The sequence below is a fragment of the Canis lupus genome, chromosome X, assembly GCF_011100685.1.
Source record: "Canis lupus familiaris isolate Mischka breed German Shepherd chromosome X, alternate assembly UU_Cfam_GSD_1.0, whole genome shotgun sequence".
NCBI classification, from domain to species: domain Eukaryota; kingdom Metazoa; phylum Chordata; class Mammalia; order Carnivora; family Canidae; genus Canis; species Canis lupus.
Window position 1 is genome coordinate 66,117,746 of NC_049260.1, and position 23,134 is coordinate 66,140,879.

Sequence of the window (23,134 nt, forward strand, 5' to 3'; positions counted from 1 at the left end):
TCTTTTTCTTGCTCCTTCCTTGTGTAAGATTAGGTTGTTTATCTGAGATTTTTTCTTGCTTCTTGAGGTAAGCCTGTATTGCTATATACTTCCCTCTTAGGACTGCTTTTGCTGTATCTCAAAGGTTTAGTGTTTTCATTTTCATCGTTTCCATATATTTTTTAATTTCCTTGTTGGTCCATTCATTGTTTAGCAGCACGTTGGTCAACTTCCATGTATTTGTGGTTGTTCCACATTTTTTCTTTTGGTTGATTTCTAGTTGTTTTTTTTTTTTTTTTTTACGATTTTATGTATTTATTCATGAGAGATAGAGAGAGAGAGAGAGAGGCAGAGACACAGGCAGAGGGAGAAGCAGGCTCCATGCAGGGAGCCCGCCGTGGGACTCGATCCCGGGTCTCCAGGATCACACCCTGGGCTGAAGGTGGCACTAAACCACTGAGCCACCCCGGCTGCCCGACTTCTAGTTTCATAGTGTTACTGTCCAGTGTGTCATTCAAAGCCATTGTATCCTTGTTGTTTTTCTCTTTCTTTTTTTTTTTGTTTTTGTTTTTGTTTTTGTTTTTCTCTTTCTTCTTTCTTTCTTTCTTTCTTTCTTTCTTTCTTTCTTTCTTTCTTCTTCTCTTTCTTCTTTTTAGATTTTTTTTATTTTATTCATGAGACACAGAGGGAGAGGCAGAGGCCAGAGACACAGGCAGAGGGAGAAGCAAGCCCCTCGCAGGGAGCCCAATGCAGGACTCAATCCCTGGACTGGGATCATGCCCTTAGCGGAAGGGAGACACTCAACCGCTGAGCCAACCAGGCATCCCTGTTTTTCTCCTTCGTTGGGATCTGTCCATTGATGTAAATTGAGTGTTAATATCCCCCAATATTATTGTGTTATTGTCATTTCCTCTTTATTTGTTACTGTTTTATATACTTCTGTACTCCCATGTTGGGTACATAAATATTTGTGACTGTTATCTTCTTGTTAGATTGTCCCCTCTATTATTATATATAGTGACATTCTTTGTTTCTTCTTACTGTCTTTGTTTTAAGGTTTTTTGTCAGATATTAATATTGCTACTCTGGTTTTCTTTTGGCATCCATTTACATGAAAAATGTTTCTCCATGTGCTCATTTTCAATCTGCAAGTGTCTTTAGGTTTAAAATGAATCTGTCGTAGGCAGCATATAGAAGGGTCTTCTTTTTTAATCCATTCTGTCACTCTGTACATCTTGATTGGAGTATTTATTCCATTTTCATTCAAAGTAATTATTGATAGATACATATTTATTGCCATTTTATTACTTGTTTTGTCATTGTTTGGAAATGTTTTTCTGATCCCTTCTTGTTTTTGTCACTTTTGGTTTCTCTCCTTTCCACTCAGGGTCCCCTTTAATATTTCTTGTAGGGCTGGTTTAGTGGTCAGGAACTCTTAGTTTTTGTTTGTCTTGGAATGTCTTTATCTCTCCTATTCTGAATAATAGCATTGCGGTATAGAGTATTCTTGGCTGCAGATTTTTCCCATTTAGCACTTTGAATATGTTATGCCACTCCCATCTGGCTTGCAAAGTTGGGAAATCTCCACCTAGCCTTATGGGTTTTCCCTTGTGGGTTAAGGGCTTATTTTCTCTTGCTGCTTTCAAGTTTATCTTCTTTATCACTATATTTTGCAAATTTAATAGAAATATGTCTTGGTGTGAGCCTGTTTCCGTTAATTTTGATGGGAGTTCTCTCTTCCTCCTGCATCTAATGTCTGTTTCCTTTCCCAGATTTAGGGATGTTTTCAGCTATTATTTCTTCAACTAAATTTTCTGCCCCTTTTTCTTTCTCTTCATTTTCTGGAACTTATATGAATATTATTACATTTGATGGATTCACAACCCTTAGTCTATTCTTGTGTTCCATAATTCTTTTTTCTATTTTGTTCAGCTTCATTAATTTCCATTACTTTGTCTTGTAGGTCACTAATTTGTTCCTGTACTTCTTCTAGCTTGTTGATCATTATATTAAATATGTTTCTGATCTTGTTTATTGCACTCTTCATCTCTGATTATTTGTTAACTGTTTTATCTCTCTCTTATCTCTGATAAGGGTATTACCTATGTCTTCTTTTCTCAAGCCCAGTGAGTATCCTTATGATTGTTGCTTTAAATTCCATATCAAGCCTTTTACTTGTATCTGTTTTGCTTATTCTCTGCCATGGCCCTATCTTGTTCTTGGTTTTGTTCTTCCTCCATTGTTGCATTTTGTCTATGTCTCTACTTTTTTCTGTTTTCGAAAAGCTGGTTATGAGGCACCTGGGTGGCTCTGTCAGTTAAGTGTTGGACTCTTGATTTCAGCTCAGGTCATGATGTCAGCTCCATGCTTAGTGGGGAGTCTGTTTTGGATTCTCTCTCTCCCTCTCCCTTTGCCCTTTCTCCCTTTCATGTTTTCTCTCTGTCTCTTTAATAAATAAATAAATAAATAAATAAATAAATATTTAATAAAAAGAAAAGCTAGTCATTCTCCTGCTTCTGAAAGTAATGACCTTTTGAGGAAGAGGTCATGTAGGTCCCAGGGCTTGGCCCTTCAGGGTGTGTCTCCAGCATATGCTGCATGTACTCTGCTCTTGTGTTTTGGCTGCTCTATACTTTAGGCCAGCCGTGTGCAGTGGCTCTCTTTGGCTGATCTGGGAAATTTTGGTCCCTGGCCTGAATACAGCAAATTTAAATTAGGCGTGCCCTGGTACACTTGTGAAATGAGACCTGTCACCACCTCCCAACAGAACTGAGGCCCTATAGAACTCAGTTGGTAGATGTGGTATGGTTAGGGGTTTGTGCTGGTCTTCTGGGGGAGGGTCCCACTATGGTGGGACTGAGGCAGGCATATCTGGGAAGGGCAGCCTTACCAGTGTGCAGGGGGTAGGGCTTGATGTATATAAGTTAGACAGGAGGGTTGGTGCTGCACTACTTCCTACCAGTAGCTGTGTGTTTATGCCAAAAGGCAGGGAATGGAAATGTTGCTGGCCAGCTCCTTTGTTCCTAGAGAGGTATCTCTGAATGTTGCCTCTCAGGGATGCACTCCAAGAAGTGGGAATAATCTCCCCACTGTATATCCCAGGGCCTCTTCAGATCACTGTTTTCATACTTTCTGCCCCCTGGGTTGTTTGCCTGCCTTCTCCCCAGGAGCAGGGCAGTGCCCTCCAAACTCTATCCCAGCCAAGCCTGCTGATCTTTAAATCTCGAGATTTTAAACCCTACTTGTTTAAAGAACTCACAAAATTCAGACTGTTCTCATTCTCCAAGCAATTGGCTTTGGGGAAACCTTCTTGTCTGTTTCCCTTAGTGTTCCTCTCCATCTCACCCTTCTCTAGACCACAGTTCCCTCTTCTCTGCAGCAGCTGGGATCCATTTCTCCCCTAAACCATATCCCCACAATTTCTACTTTCTTTGATGTGGCCTTTTCTTTCTCTTTAATTGTGGTCGTTGCTCTGCCAGTCTTCAGGTTGATTTCTGGGGTATTTAGAATGATTCAATAGTTATCTATTTGTATTCGTGTGATAAGGTGTACCTAGGGTCTTCCTACTCTGCCACCATCTTCCTCTGCTCCTTTAAAAAAAATTTCAGTGGTGTCTGGGTTGCTCATTCGGTTAAGCATCTGGCTTTGGATCAGGACATGATCCTGGGGTCCTGGGATTGAGCCCTGAGTTGGGCTCCCTGCTCAGGAGGGAGTCTGCTTCTTCTTCTCCATTTGCCCCTCCCACTGCTATTCCTCTCTCTCAAAAAAAAAATAAATAAAAAGATTTTCAGAGTCTCTAGATATAAAAAACATGGCCTTGGAACTTTATGTTAATGTTAAAATGTATGCTAACCCCTCAAACTTGTTTTCTCTGCTTTCTCATGACCATACATATTCTGGGGGCTATATTAAGGATTTGAGACAGACATGCTGGTATCAGAAAAATACTTTTTTTAAAAGATTATTTTATTTATTTATTCAGAGAGAGAGAGAGAGAGGCAGAGAGAGAAGCAGGCTCCATGCTGGGAGCCCAATGTGGGACTCAATCCCTGGTCTCCAGGACCACACCCTGGGCTGCAGGCAGCGCCAAACCTCTGCACCACTGGGGCTGCCCAGAAAAATACTTTATACTGTCATCATCTCATCCTGACCAAGGTTGCTAGAATTGACATCAGCCACCACGGAATGGAGTTTGCAGAAGTTGACAACTTATTACTTTCATTCAACATGAGGCTTGATATGCTTGATTTCTTTTTTTTTCTTCTTTTTACCCTGTATAGATACTAACTTTGTTATTTCTTCACACTCTACCACTTTTGTAGAGGGTCCCCAAAACCACTCATGGGTTTGATGGTTAAGTAGGAAAACTTAAAAGACTTAACCTATAGTCATAGGTCTTATTACAGTGAAGGATTGCAAAGTAAAATAAGCAAAGGGAAAAGGCAAATGGGGCAAAGCCTATAAGAGACTAGTACAAACCTCTACTTCTAAGAATCCCCTCCCAGTGGAGTCATATAAGATGTACTTAATCCCTCCAGTAATGAATTGTGACAGTACATGTGAGGTGTTGTCAGCCAAGGAAGCTCATTAGAGAGTGAGCAGTCAAAGTTATTACTAACGGCTGATCACATAAACATTGTCTCTCTAGCATGTTCAGAATTCCAGACTGGAAGGAAAGCAGTTGTTCATCATAAACCATATTATTTCAACAAACAGTTTAAGCACAGTACATCACTCATCATTCAGAGAATGTTTTTTGTCATTGTAGGGAACTCTTTACCAGTGAATTCCCCAGATGCCAGCCAAGAGCCAGCCTTGCAAGCAGGCCTTTCTAACAATGGTAGTCTCAAGAAACTATGTGAATTCTTTTCTGCACACTGTTAAATAACTGTTTTTTCATAAGTACATGGTGAATGTCATATTTTCCCATTTTCTACCTCTGAGTATGGAAATTCTTCTCAGTAGGCATTACTGCCTCTCCTCCTCACTAAAGCCCTTCCTAAGCTGATACAGTTCTCTGGTCAGTAGCCATTTTTGGTCACCTTCCATTCATCTCCTGTCCACAACTCAGTTGCCAATCATTGTCCCCAAACTAAATTACATGTGTTTCAAAGTCATAGCTCTGAACCAGTCTGGAGTGTAATATCAGATACCTTATGGTTTGTTTGTCCAGCTTTAGTCCTTATAATATCAACTCAAGTATACCCAATCAGGTACAAAACATTCTAACTCTAGCCCATATATTTCATCTCTAACACTCAACCTATAGCTAATATTAATGGCTATTGATATCCCATTTTTAATTCTAACACCGTGAGCAACTTTTACTTGGGTATATATTATAAGCTACTTATTAGGGAAAAAATTGAAAAACAGGATCGCTCTATGTAGCATATAAGACTCAAGGAAGAACATACTACTATATTCTCAGTAAGAAAGTCATAATCCACTTGGAAAAGAATATGTTTCTTAGGTCATCCACATTGTCTCTAAGTGTTAGAGCTAGAATAATCTAACCCATTATTTTTCAAATTTAGATCTCAACCTATTATTAGGTAATAAAATAAACATAGTGAATCTCAGAGGACATTTTATTAAAAAAATAAAATAGAGGAAAACAGCAAATATCAGTGTTCTGTACTTAATATGGGTAAATATTGTGAAACTATTGTTTCCGTAGAGTGTGTGTATATCTGTGTAAGATAGATCATAAGTCATAATGTAGAATTTATTCTCTAATATGAGTTACGGTAAAAAAATGTTTGAAAGCTGATGATTTAGTCTAACCCCATTAGCTATATATAGAGGTCCAGGAATGTGATTTCATAGCACTTGTTAGGGGCTGTGTCTAAAGTCCTTTTCTACTTATGGGAGTAGGGCTATTGAATCCAAATGAAATGTATATTTTGTTTGGCTTGCCCTTTATATCAAGTAAAGAGAAGATGAATGTAAGCCTTTTTTAATATTTAAATGAGGGCAGCCCCGGTGGCGCAGCGGTTTGGCGCCGCCTGCAGCCTGGGGTGTGATCCTGGAGACCGGGGATTGAGTCCCACATCTGGCTCCCTGCACGGAGCCTGCTTCTCCCTCTGCTTGTGTCTCTGCCTCTCTCTCTCTCTCTGTGTCTATGAATAAATAAATAAATCTTAAAAAAAATATTTAAATGACACATCAGCCAAAAAATGCCACTTTCCAAGGTTAGGAGCAGCACAATTAGGGGAATTTGCCTGAGTCAAGGAAACTTGCATTAAGAGATGTTAGGTCCATAAAATCAAGAATCAAACTATGATACTAGAATAGTGAGAAGGACCTGAGTAAAGGAATAACTTAAGACATGTTTTTTTCTAACTTATAGTATACTTTAACAGATCTAGACCCTCTTTCACAGTACCATGCAAACCAGTCTAAAACCAAAGGAAAGCTAAATTAGAGGTTGAAGCAGCCTACCTACTCCTCCCTACCAAACTCTGTCTTGTAGACATGAATGTAGGCCTCCTTTCAAATAGGTAAACCAGATACAGAAATAGCTTTTGTTTTTATCTTTTTATCTTTCATTAATATTGCCTGCAAACATTGCCAGTTATTTTTTACCTTAATCCATACTGATTAAAAAAAAAAATCCTTACTGCTGTACCAAATAGGCTGTTCCTTTTTTTTTTTGGCCGTTCCACTTTTTTTTTAAATTTTTTATTTATTTATGATAGTCACACACAGAGAGAGAGAGAGAGAGAGAGGCAGAGACACAGGCAGAGGGAGAAGCAGGCCCCATGCAGGGAGCCCGACGTGGGATTCGATCCCAGGTCTCCAGGATCGCGCCCTGGGCCAAAGGCAGGCACTAAACCGCTGCGCCACCCAGGGATCCCTATGGCCGTTCCATTTTTTAAAGTAACGGTTATAAGAGCTGTTTTAGAGAATAAAAGAGCTTACCCCAATTAGAAGACCCATCATCTACATATCCAGCTCATATTTACGGAGTCTAAGCATTCAGTCATTTAAGATACATATTATTTTGAACTAGTGGTTTGTTGTCACTAAGCTATGGCTATAGGAAGTTCCTAGTGAGATTGTATTTGGAAGATATTTTAAGGGATTTTGCTGTAAAAAACAAAATGTTTGGGGGTGCCTGGGTGGCTCAATTGGTTAAGCATCTGACTCTTGATTTTGGCCCAGGTCATGATCTTAGGTTGTGGGATTGAGCCCTGCACAAGGAGATGGAAGTCTGCTTCTCTCTTCCCTCTGCCCCTCCCCCTACTCTCTCTCTCTAAAATAAATACATCTGTAAGAAGTTTGAAAGTGTCTCTTAGATGCTTAGTTTACATACTTTTGGAAATGAATACATTATCTAATGTTACCTGCAATTGTTTAATTGCTACATCTAGTATTTTAAATCAGTGACATGAAGGAGTTATATATCTTTTAAAGTCCTTAGCTGATTAGTTAGTTGGATTTTTCATGTTCCTAAAGACTTAATCAAAACAGGGTATGTAAAGAGAGTCCATTTTGCTATAACATGGTATCACAAGTATGGTAGTTGATCAGTTCTTTGTTATCATGCTCTATTAGATACTTGAAACAATGTGGTTACAATTTTGAGTTTCTTAGGACATGAAAAAAAATACCTAGTTTTAAAAAAGAAGAAAATCATCAACCCCTTTTGTGTAGCTAATTATCAATTTTAAATTGAGAATACTTTTCTAAAATTGGACATGACCACTAAGAGGTATTAATTGAATAGTGATCCTTAAGGATATTTTAGCGACTACATTGATTAGTATTATTATCTAAAGAATAAATTGACATAGGATAATGACTTGAAAGGGAACAAAGAGAACATTAAAGTTATAAAAACATCAAGTCTGTGCTAGCATCTGTTTGGAGTTTAATAGCTTATTTGAATTTCATAGGTTCTAGATTTAAGAAAATTGCTTATCCACTGGGACTGGCCACTTTAGGAGCAGCTGTTTGCTACCCAGTCCAGTCAGTAATAATTGCAAAGGTAAGTTCCTTTTAAGTGATAGGTACATTTCAGTATTTGTTTAAACTCTTAGTGTGACAATATTTAAATGTCCTATGTATCTGCAGCATTTAATTTTCAGAGAATTATGGTTACTATCACCTATTATTTTGGCAAAATCACACTTCATTTCAGCATGATAAATGCCATTCTTAATTACATGAGCATTGCAAATAAATAGGATAAACTTGTTAAAATATAATTCAACAATATAAATGCCTTTTTGAGGATTCAATTCAGATTGATGTAGAATTTATGGGGAGAAATACCACTCCATTGTTGAGCTATGTGAAATTAAAATTTTAATTAACGGAAAATTATACCTACTGGCTGCTGTCAGTTCATCAGATTAATATAAAGATTAGCAAATTGGGGATCCCTGGGTGGCTCAGCAGTATAGCGCCTGCCTTTGGCCCAGGGCACGATCCTAGAGTCCTGGGATCCAGTCCCATGTCGGGTTTCTGCATGGAGCCTGCTTCTCCCTCTGCCTGTGTCTCTGCCTCTCTGTGTGTGTGTGTGTGTGTGTGTGTCTCATGAATAAATAAATAAAATCTTTAAAAAAAAGATCAGCAAATTGGTAGATAACAGAGGCTTCTGAAGATAAAACAAAAAAACATACAAATTCAGTTTTGATACCACCTAGAACTAAGTAACATTTTCCATGAGTCCATATAATAGCTGTTTTGTCATTTTCTAGTGAGCTTATCTACAAATTCAAACATTCTCCTAATTATTTAAACAGAGTGTGCCAGTATTTTAGTTTTGATACATATTCAGATTGAGAAGCAGAGCTTTTAGTGATGCAGTATTTTTTTCCTTTCCTTCTTTTCTTAATTACCAACATTAATGATTCCCCCTCACACTTGAAACGGTATGTAGTGTTACCAGAAGGGCTTTCTGTACTTGTATTCTCATTACTACATCTCTTTAATTATTGATGTAGATAAAACTACCTACTCAATATTTTAAGAATGACAAGGATATAGTGATCTAAATAGTTTATAATGTGATCAAGCTATAAAAGTTTATAGCAAAGACAGCATTATTCGTTAAATCTAGTTGAGACACTTGATCCAAAATGATACACTTGTTTTTTATAAATATGTCCTGAGAATTTATATAAGAAGTAGACCCTTAAATTCATAACATATTCATGCTGAAGGAAACTTTTGAGCTTATTGCATTCAACTTCCTCCTTTACTGATAAGAAAACTATGGCCCAGAGAAGTTTCAAAATGACTGATTTGTCCAGGGTTCTGTTCAGTTTCAGGTGTCGTACCTCCCTGTCCATTTTTCTTCTCAGTGCATAACGCTGCCATTGAATCTTTTTGTTCGTTTATTTAGAATAAGGCCTTATTTTTTTAAAAGATTTTATTTATTTATTCATGAGAGACACACAGAGAGAGACGGGCAGAGACACAGGCAGAGAGAGAAGCAGGCTCCATGCAGGGAGCCCAATGTGGGACTCCATCCCGGGTCTCCAGGATCACACCCGGGGTAGAAAGCAGACACTAAACTGCTGAGGCACCCAGGAATCCCAGGCCTTAATGTTTTTAAATAAAGTTAGTAACTACTCATCCTTAAGTAATTTAAGCATTATAGAAAAGTCTAGAAAAAAAACAGGTAACCACCTGGAATTCTTTCATCCAGAAAAATAAGTGTTAACATTTGCTAGAATATTGTCTAGATATTTCTCTATTCATATATAGACATAGATAGATGGATAAGTAGGCAGATATAGTTTCATAATAACAGTGTAATATTAAAAATCTTAATTTTAAAAATATTCAACTTAATTTTACTCTGATGAGCATTGGGTGTTATGCTATATGTTGGCAAATTGAACACCAATAAAAAATTTAAAAAAACTTAATTTTACTCTAATAGAAGGAAAACAAAAACAAGAGAATTCCTGAACTTCAAATAAAAATTTCTGTGATAGGGCAGCCTGGGTGGCTCAGCAATTTAGCACCACCTTCAGCCCAGGGTGTGATCCTGGAGACCTGGGATTGAGTCCCATATTGGGCTCCCTGCCTGAAGCCTTCTTCTCCCTCTGCCTATGTCTCTGCCCCTCTCTCTCTCTCTCTCTCTCTGTTACTCATGAATAAACAAATAAAATCTTTTTAAAAATTCTGTGATAAAAAAGATATTAAAATGATTTCCTAAAAGTTCTTCTAATGTTAAATACTGATTATTACTGATATTCCTAGAGTTTAGACCCTTGCTTTTCCTTTGACTGGCATATAATAATGTCATGTGTAATATCTGCTGGATTCTAATATATATATATATATATATATATATATATATATATATATATATATATATATCATGGATTCTTAACCTGAGATCCATGATAGACTTGAGAGAGAAGGGTGACTCCCCTCCCTGAAACTATGAAAAGTTTTAGGTATACAATACACATCTTCTAACTTGATATTGTTGGGACCAGTAGTTAACAATAAATTTAAAATGTTAAAGTGGGAAGTTTTAAAAAATCATAAATATGGACCTTAAATCTTTTATTTCAAATTAATAATATAATTGTGTGTCCATTTTTCTCTCTTTTGAAGTAGGTATTTTCTATGAGTATGGATCTCCTAGTTGAAGATCCATGGCATCTTTTCTTATAGTTACTCATATCTGTAATTTGTCTTCTACTGTTTTCAGTTTAGATTTATTTAAAATAGAATCAACACCTAAAAACATTTTAAAAATAATATGAGTGCAAAATCCTCTTAAATTTTTATTAATTCTGCCAGCCTCTAACGGTTGACTTGCCCAGCTCTAATTTGACAGCAGTTTTAAATAATTTGGTAATTCATTTTTTAGTGTTTACAAAACATTTAACTTAATTTTCCTTTGGACACCAATTCCCTTCAAACTCACATTTCATCCTAGTTTGTTACATTTAAATTTTTAATTATACTAAAAATGGCATAGAGACTTTGAAATAAATACAACTGATTCTTCGTAAATGTACAAATCACTTGTGAGAGGGGGCAAGATGGCGGAAGAGTAGGGTCCCCAAGTCACCTGTCCAGAGCAAATTACCTAGATAACCTTCAAATCATCCTGAAAACCTATGAATTCGGCCTGAGATTTAAAGAAAGAACAGCTGGAATGCTACAGTGAGAAGAGTTCACGCTTCTATCAAGGTAGGAAGATGGGGGAATAAAGAATTAAAGAAACAAAAGGCATCCAAGGGGGAGGGTCCCCACGAGGAGCCGGCTAAGACCGGGGCGAGTGTCCCCAGGACAGGAAAGCCCCCTTCTGGAGAAGCAGGTGTTTCACCAATCATCCCGTGCAGAAAGGCACTCGCAGGGAGTTAGAACAGGACCCCAGGAGGGGCGGGGATGCCCTCAGGCTCCCTGGGACACTAACAGACGACCTGCAACCCAGGGAGAGAGCGCCACACCTCTAGGCCGAGCTCCCTAAAGGACTGCAGCGGGAGCCTGGCTGGACCCGGGAGCAGCTCGGAGGCGGCTGGGGGAGAAGCTCCGCGCAGAAGGGGCTGCACGGCCTGGGAGCGCGATTCCAACAGCGCAGGCCTGGGAGCACAGGGTGCTGGGGACACAGCCCAAGATCCGGCGCTCCCCCCGGGACAGGCAGAAGCCAGGAGAGCACAGGAAAGCAAGGACACTTCTGCTGCCAGGCGGCCCCTAGCGGAGCAGATCAGCGGCCCCGCCCCCCGGAGCATCCAGGCCCCTGCAGACTGAGAGCTCCTTAGTTACTGCAGGAGCTGAATCCAGGGCTCCAGACCTGGCCGGCACTGTTGTTCCTCCTGGGGACTCACAGGATGAACAACCCCCAAGAGCCTCACAGTGGCCTCACCGGATAAACAGCTCAAACATCTTTCACTGAGTGCTGCAAAAGGCAGGAAGCTGAGCAGATCCCCCAAGTGCTAACACCTGAAAATCAGCACAGCAGGCCCCTCCCACAGAAGACCAGCTAGACAGGGGAAAAACAAATTATTGACCAAGCACCACTGTAAAGTACCAGGAGAAGTCGAGGGATTTATAGTATGCAGAATCAGAGGATACTCCCCCTTGTTTTTTGTTTTTTGATTTCTGTTTGCTTTTCCACCCTTTTTTCTTTTTCTTTTCTTCTCTTTTTTTCCTATTTTTATTCTTTTATTTTCTTTTTTCCTTTTTCTGTTCTTTCTCTTCTCTCTTTTTCCCCTTTTCCCAATACAACGTGTTTTTGGCCACTCTGCACTGAGAAAAATGACTAGAAGGAAAACCTCACCTCAAAAGAAAGAATCAGAAACAGTACTCTCTCCCACAGAGTTACAAAATTTGGATTACAATTCAATGTCAGAGGGCCAATTCAGAAGCACTATTATAAAGCTACTGGTGGCTCTAGAAAAAAGCATAAAGGACTCAAGAGACTTCATGACTGCAGAATTTAGATCTAATCAGGCAGAAATTAAAAATCAATTGAATGAGATGCAATCCAAACTAGAAGTCCTAACGAAGAGGGTTAACGAGGTGGAAGAACCAGTGAGTGACATAGAAGAAAAGTTGATGACAAAGAGGGAAACTGAGGAAAAAAGAGACAAACAATTAAAAGATCATGAGGATAGACTAAGGGAAATAAGTGACAGCCTGAGGAAGAAAAATATACGTTTAATTGGGGTTCCCGAGGGCACCGAAAGGGACAGAGGTCCAGAATAAGTATTTGAACAAATCATAGCTGAAAACGTTCCTAATCTGGGAAAGGAAACAGGTATTCAGAGCCAGGAAATACAGAGATCCCTCCTAAAATCCATAAAAACCGCTCAACACCTTGACGTTTAATAGTGAAGCTTGCAAATTCCGAAGATAAAGAGAAGATCCTTAAAGCACCAAGAGATAAGAAATCTCTAACTTTTATGGGGAGAACATTAGATTAACAGCAGACCTCTCCACAGAGACCTGGCAGGCCAGAAAGGGCTGGCAGGATATATTCAGGGTCCTAAATGAGAAGAACATGCAGCCAAGAATACTTTATCCAGCAAGGCTTTCATTCAGAATAGAAGGAGAGATAAAGAGCTTCCAAGATAGGGAGGAACTGAAAGAATATGAGAACACCAAACCAGTGCTGCAAGAAATTTTAAGGAGGACTCTTAAAATTTCTCTTTAAGAAGTCCAATGGAACAATCCACAAAAACAGGACTGAATAGGTATCATGATGACACTAAACTCATATATTTCAATAGTAACTCTGAATGTGAATGGGCTTAATGACCCCATCAAAAGGCACAGGGTTTCAGACTGGATAAAAAAGCAGGACCCATCTATTTGCTGTCTACAAGAGACTCATTTTAGACAGAAGGACACCTACAGCCTGAAAATAAAAGGTTAGAGAACCAATTACCATTCAAATGGTCCTCAAAAGAAAGCAGGGGTAGCCATCCTTATATCAGATAAACTAAAATTTACCCCGAAGACTGTAGTGAGAGATGAAGAGGTACTCTATATCATACTTAAAGTATCTATCCAAGAAGAGGACTTAACAATCATCAATATTTATGCCCCGAATGTGGGAGCTGCCAAATATATCAATCAATTAATAACCAAAGTTAAGACATACTTAGATAATAATACACTTATACTTGATGACTTCAATCTAGCGCTTTCTACACGCGATAGGTCTTCCAAGCACAAATCTCCAAAGAAACAAGAGCTTTAAATGATACACAGCATCAGATGGATTTCACAGATATTTACAGAACTTTACATCCAAACGCAACTGAATACACATTCTTCTCAAGTGCACATGGAACTTTCTCCAGAAATGACCACATACTGGGTCACAAATCAGATCTGAACAGATACCAAAAGATTGGGATCGTCCCCTGCATATTCTCAGACCATAATGCCTTGAAATTAGAACTAAATCACAACAAGAAGTTTGGAAGGATTTCAAACACGTGGAGGTTAAAGAACATCCTGCTAAAAGATGAAAGGGTCAACCAGGAAATTAGGGAAGAATTAAAAAGATTCATGGAAACTAATGAGAATGAAGATACAACCATTCAAAATCTTTGGGATGCAGCAAAAGCAGTCCCGAGGGGGAAGTACATTGCAATACAAGCATCCATCCAAAAACTGGAAAGAACTCAAATACAGAAGCTAACCTTACACCTAAAGGAGCTCGAGAAAAAACAACAAATAGATACGACACCCAGCAGAAGAAGAGAGTTAATAAAGATTCGAGCAGAACTCAACGCAATCGAGACCAGAAGAACTGTGGAACAGATCAACAGAACCAGGAGTTGGTTCTTTGAAAGAATTAATAAGATAGATAAACCATTAGCCAGCCTTATCAAAAAGAAGAGAGAGAAGACTCAAATTAATAAAATCATGAATGAGAAAGGAGAGATCACTACCAACACTAAGGAAATACAAACGATTTTAAAAACATATTATGAACAGCTATACGCCAATAAATTAGGCAATCTAGAAGAAAAGGACGCATTTCTGGAAAACCATAAACTACCAAAACTGGAACAGGAAGCAATAGAAAACTTGAACAGGCCAATAACCAGGGAGGAAATTGAAGCAGTCATCAAAAACCTCCCAAAACACAAAAGTCCAGGGCCAGATGGCTTCCCTGGGGGATTCTATCAAACATTTAAAGAAGAAACCATGCCTATTCTACTAAAGATGTTCGGAAAGATAGAAAGAGATGGAGTACTGCCAAACTCGTTCTATGAGGCCAGCATCACCTTAATTCCAAAACCAGACAAAGACCCCACCAAAAAGAATTATAGACCGATATCTCTGATGAACATGGATTCAAAAATTCTCAACAAGGTACTAGCCAATAGGATCCAACAATACATTAAGAAGATTATTCGCCAAGACCAAGTGGGATTTATCCCCGGGATGCAAGGCTGGTTCAACACTCATAAAACAATCAATGTGATTCATCATATCAACAAGAGAAAAACCAAGAACCGTGTGATCCTCTCAATAGATGCAGAGAAAGCATTTGACAAAATACAGCATCCATTCCTGATCAAAACTCTTCAGAGTGTAGGGATAGAGAGAACATTCCTCAACATCTTAAAAGCCATCTACGAAAAGCCCACAGCAAATATCATTCTCAATGGGGAAGCCCTGGGAGCCTTTCCCCTAATATCAGGAACAAGACAGGGATGTCCGCTCTGACCACTGCTATTCAACATAGTACTACAATCCCTAGCCTCAGCAGTCAGACAACAAAAAGACATTAAAGGCATTCGAATTGGCAAAGAAGTCAAACTCTCCCTCTTCGCCTATGACATGATACTCTACATAGAAAACCCAAAAGATTCCATGCCAAGATTGCTAGAACTCATACAGCAATTTGGCAGCATGGCAGGATACAAAATCAATGCCCAGAAGTCAGTGACATTTCTTTACACTAACAATGAGTCTGACAATTGCACGCAAAAGCATAAGATACTTAGGAATAAACCAAACCAAAGAGGTAAAGGATCTATATCCTAAAAAGTATGGAACACTTCTGTAAGAAATTGAGGAAGACACAAAGAGATGGAAAAAAATTCCATGCTCATGGATTGGCAGAATTAATATAGTGAAAATGTCAATATTACCCAGGGCAATTTACACGTTTAAAGCAATCCCCATCAAAACACTATGGACTTTCTTCAGAGAATTGGAACAAATCATCTTAAGATTTGTGTGGAATCAGAAAAGACCCTGAGTAGCCAGGTGCATTTTAAAAAAGAAAACCATATCTGGGGGCATCACAATGCCAGATTTCAGGTTGTACTACAAAGCTGTGGTCATCAAGGCAGTGTGGTACTGGCACAGAAACAGACACGTAGATCAATGGAACAGAATAGAGAACCTAGAAGTGGACCCTGAACTTTATGGTCAACTAATATTCGATAAAGGAGGAAAGACTATCCACTGGAAGAAAGACAGTCTCTTCAATAAGGGGTGCTTGGAAAATTGGACATCCACATGGAGAAGAATGAAACTAGACCACTCTCTTGCACCATACAGAAAGATCAACTCAAAATGAATGAAAGATCTAAATGTGAGACAAGATTCCATCAGAATCCTAGAGGAGAACACAGGCAACACCCTTTTTGAACTCTGCCACAGTAACTTCTTGCAAGATTCATCCATGAAGGCAAGAGAAACAAAATCAAAAATGAACTATTGGGACTTCATCAAGATAAGAAGCTTTTGCACAGCAAAAGATACCGTCAACAAAACTCAAATACAACCTACAGAATGGGAGAAGATATTTGCAAATGACGTATCAGATAAAGGGCTAGTTTCCAAGATCTATAAAGAACTTATTAAACTCAACAGCAGAGAAACAAACAATCCAATCCTGAAATGGGCAAAAGACATGCACAGAAATCTCACAGAGGAAGACATAGACATGGCCAAAAAGCACATGAGTTAATGCTCCACATCACTGGCCATCAGGGAAATATAAATCAAAACCAGAATGAGATGCCACCTCACACCAGTGAGAATGGGTAAAATTAACAAAGCAGGAAACCACAAATTTTGGAGAGGATGTGGAGAAAGGGGAACCCTCTTGCACTGTTGGTGGGATTGGGAACTGGTGCAGCCACTCTGGAAAACTGTGTGGAGTTTCCTCAAAGAGTTAAATATACATCTGCCCTACGCCCCAGTAATTGCAGTGCTGGGGATTTACCCCAAAGATACAGATGTAATGAAATGCTGGGACACCTGCTCCCCAATGTTTATAGCAGCAATGTCCACAATAGCCAAACTGTGGAAGGAGCCTCTGTGTTCATCGAAAGATTGATGGATAAAGAATATGTGGTATATGTATACAATGGAATATTACTCAGCCATTAGAAACGACAAATACCCACCATTTGCTTCAAGGTGGATGGAACTGGAGAGTATTATGCTGAGTGAATTAAGTCAATCAGGGAAAGACAAACATTATATGGTCTCATTCATTTGGGGAATGTAAAAAATAGTGAAAGGGAATAAAGGGGAAGGGAGAAAAAATGAGTGGGAAATATCAGAAAGGGAGACGGAACATGAAAAACTCCTAAGTCTGGGAAACGAACAGGGTTGCTGGAAGGGGAGGTGGGCTGGGGGTGTGGGTGACTGGGTGATGGGCACTGAGGTGGGCACTTGACGGGATGAGCCCTGGGTGTTATTCTATATGTTGGCAAATTGAACACCAATAAAAATGAGTTTATTAAAAAATTTTAAAAATCACTTGTGAAAGACAGTACTTGAACATATTTGAGACTGCCTACTATTGATGAATATTCAACATTCTGTGAACATCATTTATTATACATTTTTAAGACATCTTTAGTTAATCAGACTAATCTCTTAAAGGACTATCAGATGAGACCTCTTCTATATGAGTATTTTTCTAAAGGAAAGGGTCCACACCTTTCAGGATATTCTCCACGAGGTCTATGACATAAAAAAAATCACAAAATGATAGTCCAGGAGACCCTTTAAAAGTCATACTCCGGTTATTCCCCATTTTGGAAATATACATCAAGATGACATTCCTATTTTTAAATGATTTTCCTCATACTGTTTTCATTATTAATTTATATAAAGAATATCTAGTAATCTGTCTTTGAAAACTTCTAAATAGTTTTATGATTAATCAAATAATGTTCTAAGACTTCTGTATTAAAAACTTTAAAACTTTACTGAAAGACTATTTTAAAAATTTTAATACACTTGGAGATATAATTTCTAGATTCAAGGAGTGAACATTGGAATATGGCATGTGTTCCCAAATTTATAAGTTTAATTTAGTTCTTACAGAATTTCTGGATTTGTAGGAAGTATGACATTCATTCAACCAGTATTTATTGTGCATCTACCATGTATTGGTAACTATTGTAGTGTAGACAATAAAATAGACCAAAAAAAAAAAAAAAAGAGAGAGAATGTCCAAAAACAAATATAGTGAGTATGTCTTTATATACATTGTGGGGTAGGAAGAAGGTATGGTAAAGATGGCATATCAGATCAACGTGTAAAAAAAGGATGGATTAGTTATTCCAGACACATGTTGCAATAATTGGCTTTTTGGAAAAAAAAAATCTTAGACCTTTACCAAATATCATGCAAATTAAATTCCAGATGGACTAAAGATCTAATCATAAAATATAATGCTATGAAAATATTAGAAGAAGAGAAATATTTCCATAATGTTGATATAGGAAAAGCCTTCTGAAGTAAAACACAATCCAGAAGCCATCAACGAAAATAATAATGTATTTTCCTACATCAAAATAAATACATTTCTTCTGATCACAATATAACATATACAAAGTTAATGGATAAACAAAAAACTGAGAAAACTATTTGCAACCTTTATAACAAGAGACTAAATAATGGCCTACATATATTATGAGCTGCTATAAATTGATAGGAAAAAGATAAAATAACCTCCAAGAAAATGTAGAAAGTAAACAAATAAGTCCACAAAGTAAGAAACATAAATGGCCTAATATGTGAAAGATGTTTATCATCAATCAAATAAATGCAAATTTAAAAGATCATTTAGATATCGGCTTTTAGCCTTTCAATTTGATAAAAACTTAAAAGACTCATAATAATACTGCTTCTAATAAATGGGGTAGGAAAACATTTTTGGTGGGAGTATAGATTACTATAGTGTATCACTGACTTTATGGAGGCAATGTGGCAATATTATCAAAAATCAAAATGTATATAATCTTTAATCCAGATATTTCATATCCAGGAATTTGTACCAAAGAAACATCACAAAGATGTATGGCTCCAGTTGTATATGTAAGAATGCTAATCACAGCATGCTTATAATTGCCCAAAAAAGGGAAACATCCCATATTTCCCAGAATAGGGGATTTATTAAACTAACTGTGGTATATCCATTGTAAAATACTAACTATGCAGCTATCATAAAAGAAGGAGATTAACAGGTATATAAATTGATACGGAAACATCTCTAACTAATATTTAAGCTTTAAAAATATCAAATCTCAATATATATAGTGTGATCCCATTTGTGTTTTTAAAAAGGAAAAAGCTAAGTGTATTTGTGTGTGGTTTATTTTAAAATTTAATTTAAAACATAATTGAATTGTAGTGTATAATCTGCTCTTTAATCTATTCTTTTTAATTCAGTGGTTCATCATGGAAGTCCATCTCAGTGCATATAAGTCTAAAATGTACCTCATCCTTTTTGGTAGATCGTACTAACATATCAACATTCCATTTGTTTTAAAGTGTTGTGTGCATGTATCTAATGCACATATAAGAGGAAAATCTCAGGAAGAATAACCACACAACTGGGACCAAAGTTACATTGTGGGAAGGAAGAGGACCTTCTTATTAGTGAATTGATTTTTTTTTAAGTGTAGGTATATACTTAGCAAAAAATTATATTTTAAGCAAGAAAGTTTTAAAAAGCTTTATAAGTTTATGTTTATAAAAAGCATAGTCCTAGAAAGCTTCCAAAACCTATTTAAAACTTGAAAAATCAATAGCTATTTATATTACTTTAGCCATAAGGAATAAAAGGATGATAATAGAAAAAAAGAATCAGAAGGAGATTTTTAAAGGGAAAGAGATATGAATGAAAGTAATAGCAACTTCAGGAATTCACTCAGCATCCTTGCATCTACTTTGTGTGTTCATAGTTCATTTTTTATTGTATGTTTCTACCAAATGAGTATTATTCTCTGGAGAAATACATTAATACTTCATGACAGGAGAAAGCACCATAAAAATTTGAACAAGAATATTAACTTCATAGCATCTTAAAATCTTATTTTCCGTTTATTATCTCAAACTGTCTTTACCAAACATCTGTTAGGTAGACAAAGTTTTAAATTCACATATTACAGTGTGAATGCAAACTATATGTTTTTAAGATTTTATTTTTCTAAGGGCAGTTTTAGATTCACAACAAAATTAAGGGGAAGGTACAGAGATTGCCCATACACCCCATGTTCCAGCACATGCTTAGCATCCTTCATTATCAACATCGCTTTTCGACATTCCCCACTAGAATGGCGTATTTGTTGCAATTGATTAGTGTACATTGATATGTTATCACCCAAAGTCCATAGTTTACATTAGGATTTACTCTTGGTGTTGTACTAACTATACATTTTTTAGCCTTTTACATGAGGCAAATAATTTTTCATATAAGATTTAGAAAATGGGGTTTTGTGTTAAATGATTAGAGCTTTATATCTTTACTATTGATTCTGATCTGAGTGTTCACATAAAGTATCTGAAATAATTCTTTTTAATATTTGTTATTTTGACTTAAAAATATATCTTATTTGACTTATTTCTTCTTTTAATTAGGTAACTGGGAAAAAGGCATACACTGCAAGTGAACAAATTTATGAAGCAGTTAAATCATTGTGGACAAAAATCAACAAAAAAGAGTCCTTTCCTAAACCTAAAGAAAAACCTAAGGTAGAGTTAAATGGGCCAGAAAAGATAGACATTGAGTTTTGTTGGTTGAGGTGGGGGATTGGCTTATTGGCTTACCGTCCTGGAGGCCGAGACCCGCAAGCTGGACGAGTCCCTGACTCAAAGTCTGACATCCCCAGGGCCAGATTTGCTGTGCCCCAGCCCCAGCACTATCCAGGCCATCTCCAGGTAGCAGCCACAGCCAGGGCAGGATCCGGGCCAACCTGGGGATACATGAACAGATGAATGGCTGTCATGGCCCAGAGAGAGGAAAGGAAACCCACAAGGCTGGGGAAGGCCCTGACTCACGTAGGAATGAGGCAAGCCACACCTGCCCGTAACCGAGAGTCACCGGCAGGAGTTTTGCTCTGGCCCAGGGGCATCTACTGCCTTTTGTCTAGAATGTATTACCCCAGCACCTCATCTAATCTTTCTCCTCCCCTCCAACAATAAACCCCATGTCTCCACAAAAAAAAAAAAAAAATACTGGACAAGGATAGAAGAGGTCAAGGATAGAATGAAAGGAGATGAAGGAACATAATATTTTTGCATAGTATACGTTTTTAGGATGTTTTAGTGTTTTAGCAAAATGATTTACTTATGAAGGAAAAATCTTTTTGTAAACAGCTGGGAAATTCTGCTGAAATAGAAATACCCGCAAAAACAGCTGACAGCCTAAAATACTCAGTGCCTTTGCCAACTGAACTCATCTCTGAAACAAAGAGAAAATCAGAATCCACCTCAGGTTTGTTTGAAATAATTCAATTTTGTTTTCATTCTTTTCTTAAATAATTTTATAGTATTACTAGGAGTAATTTGAACTTATGTGCTTTCTTCATAAATGTTTTTTCTTTCTCATATCTGTAGTCTATATATGATCTTTTTAGATTATGAGATATTTACGTACTTGGAACTTTTTCTAATTGCCACATTGTTCATAATACCAATCTTTGCATGTGGGGGTGTGGAGTAGCACTGGTGAGTTGGGTAAGTGAAGCATTTAATATTACTTCATAAATGTGAGCTTTGTAATTAGGTGGAAGAGATCGTGCCTTTTAGGTTCTGTTAATTTACAGGCTATAAGAATGAGTCATATCTACATAGAAGAAATACTAGGTTTCCATTTCCTGTGCTATTTACCCCTATCAGTCTTAGTTTCCACCATCACTTTTTATTTAGTTTTATTTAGACACTGGGAGAACATTTTAGCATGAAATAGTAAAATAACACCAATTATAATACTAATAACCTTTTTAATATTAGATACTGGCAATTGATACTGTGTGAGACCAAATAGTGACAATTACACTTTCTAGATAAATTCTACCATGGTTTTACTATAATCATTAAGAAGGTAACAGTGTTTAATATCATTTTAGGAGTGTATTCACATAAACTCAATAGTCACAGGGTTGGTTACATAGGATTATCTATCTGTACAATGTGAATGGTACTACCTATTGTTTTATTGCAAAGGAAATAAGACCAAGTCAGAGATAAGGGAGTAGGAAATAATGATATCTGCCCTTCACAGAGCACATACTGTGATATAAAGAGCTATAAAATATCATGTTATTCAATTCTCATCTAAAAAGCATAACAAAACACAAAACTCTTGTGCCTATGTAATTATAATTATTGCATGATGAACAGACTAAGACTCAGGAAGCTTAAGTAACTTGACCAAATCATATCACTTATGAGTAGTAGAGATGTATGCATAACCTAGATTTTCCTAATAACAAAGTCCAAGTTCTTTCTATTGTATATAGATTATCTAATTTAAAATCAGAGTTTAGTCTCTAATTTCAGCTATCTCCTCTGTCTTAATTTTTATAAAACCTGTCACTAAGTTAACCTGATAGGAGTTTTAAAATGTTCTGTCACTACTCATTTCTAATCTGATGGTTTACAGTATTTATTTTTGTATTATTTAATTTCAATTCTGGAATAGTTAGCATACAGTGTTATATTAGTTGCAGGTGTACAACACAGTGATTCAACAGTTCATACAACACCCTGTGCTCATCACAACAAGTGTACTCCTTAATCCCCATCAGCTATTTCACCCATCCCCTACCAACCTCCCATCTGGTAGCCATCAGTTTGTTCTCAGTAGTTAAGAGTCTCTTTTCTGGCTTGTCCCTCTTTCTCTATCTTCTTTTTTCTCTTGCATGTATGCATACACACATACACAGATACACACACGCACACACACACACCACACACACACACCCCTGCTTTATACATTCAGTCAATGGACTTTTGGGCTTTTTCCATGTTTTGACTGCTGTTGATAATGCTGCTGTAAACGTTGGGGTACATGTACCCCTTCAAATCTGTTTTTTGTATCCTTTGAGTAAATACTTAATAGTGCAATTGGTGGATCGTGGGGTAGTTTTATTTTTAATTTGCTGAGGAGCCTCCGTACTTATGTTTTCCAGAGTGGCTGCACCAGTTTGCATTCCCATCAACAGTGTAATATGGTTCCCCTTAATCTGCATCCTCACCAACACCTGTTGTTTCTTGTGTTGTTAATTTTAGCCATTCTGAAGGTGTAAGGTGATATCATCGTTTTGATTTCTATTTCCCTGATGATGAGTGATGTTGACTATCTTTTCATGTGCCTGATAGCCATCTGTACATCTTCTATGGAAACATGTCTATTCATGTCTTCTGCCCATTTCTTAACTGGATTATTTGGTTT

General features: G+C 37.4%; 1 protein-coding gene across 5 annotated transcripts in view; it reads left to right on the top strand.

The window, feature by feature from the left end:
• Positions 1 to 23,134, top strand: part of APOOL (apolipoprotein O like) — a 102,659-nt gene that overhangs the window by 60,025 nt on the left and 19,500 nt on the right. For all 5 annotated transcript variants that reach the window (XM_038587803.1, XM_038587804.1, XM_038587802.1 and 2 more), the window contains 3 exons: positions 7,881 to 7,972; positions 20,317 to 20,430; positions 21,055 to 21,172. In XM_038587803.1, coding sequence (XP_038443731.1) covers positions 7,881 to 7,972; positions 20,317 to 20,430; positions 21,055 to 21,172 — 324 coding nt within the window. The remainder of the gene's footprint in view (positions 1 to 7,880; positions 7,973 to 20,316; positions 20,431 to 21,054; positions 21,173 to 23,134) is intronic.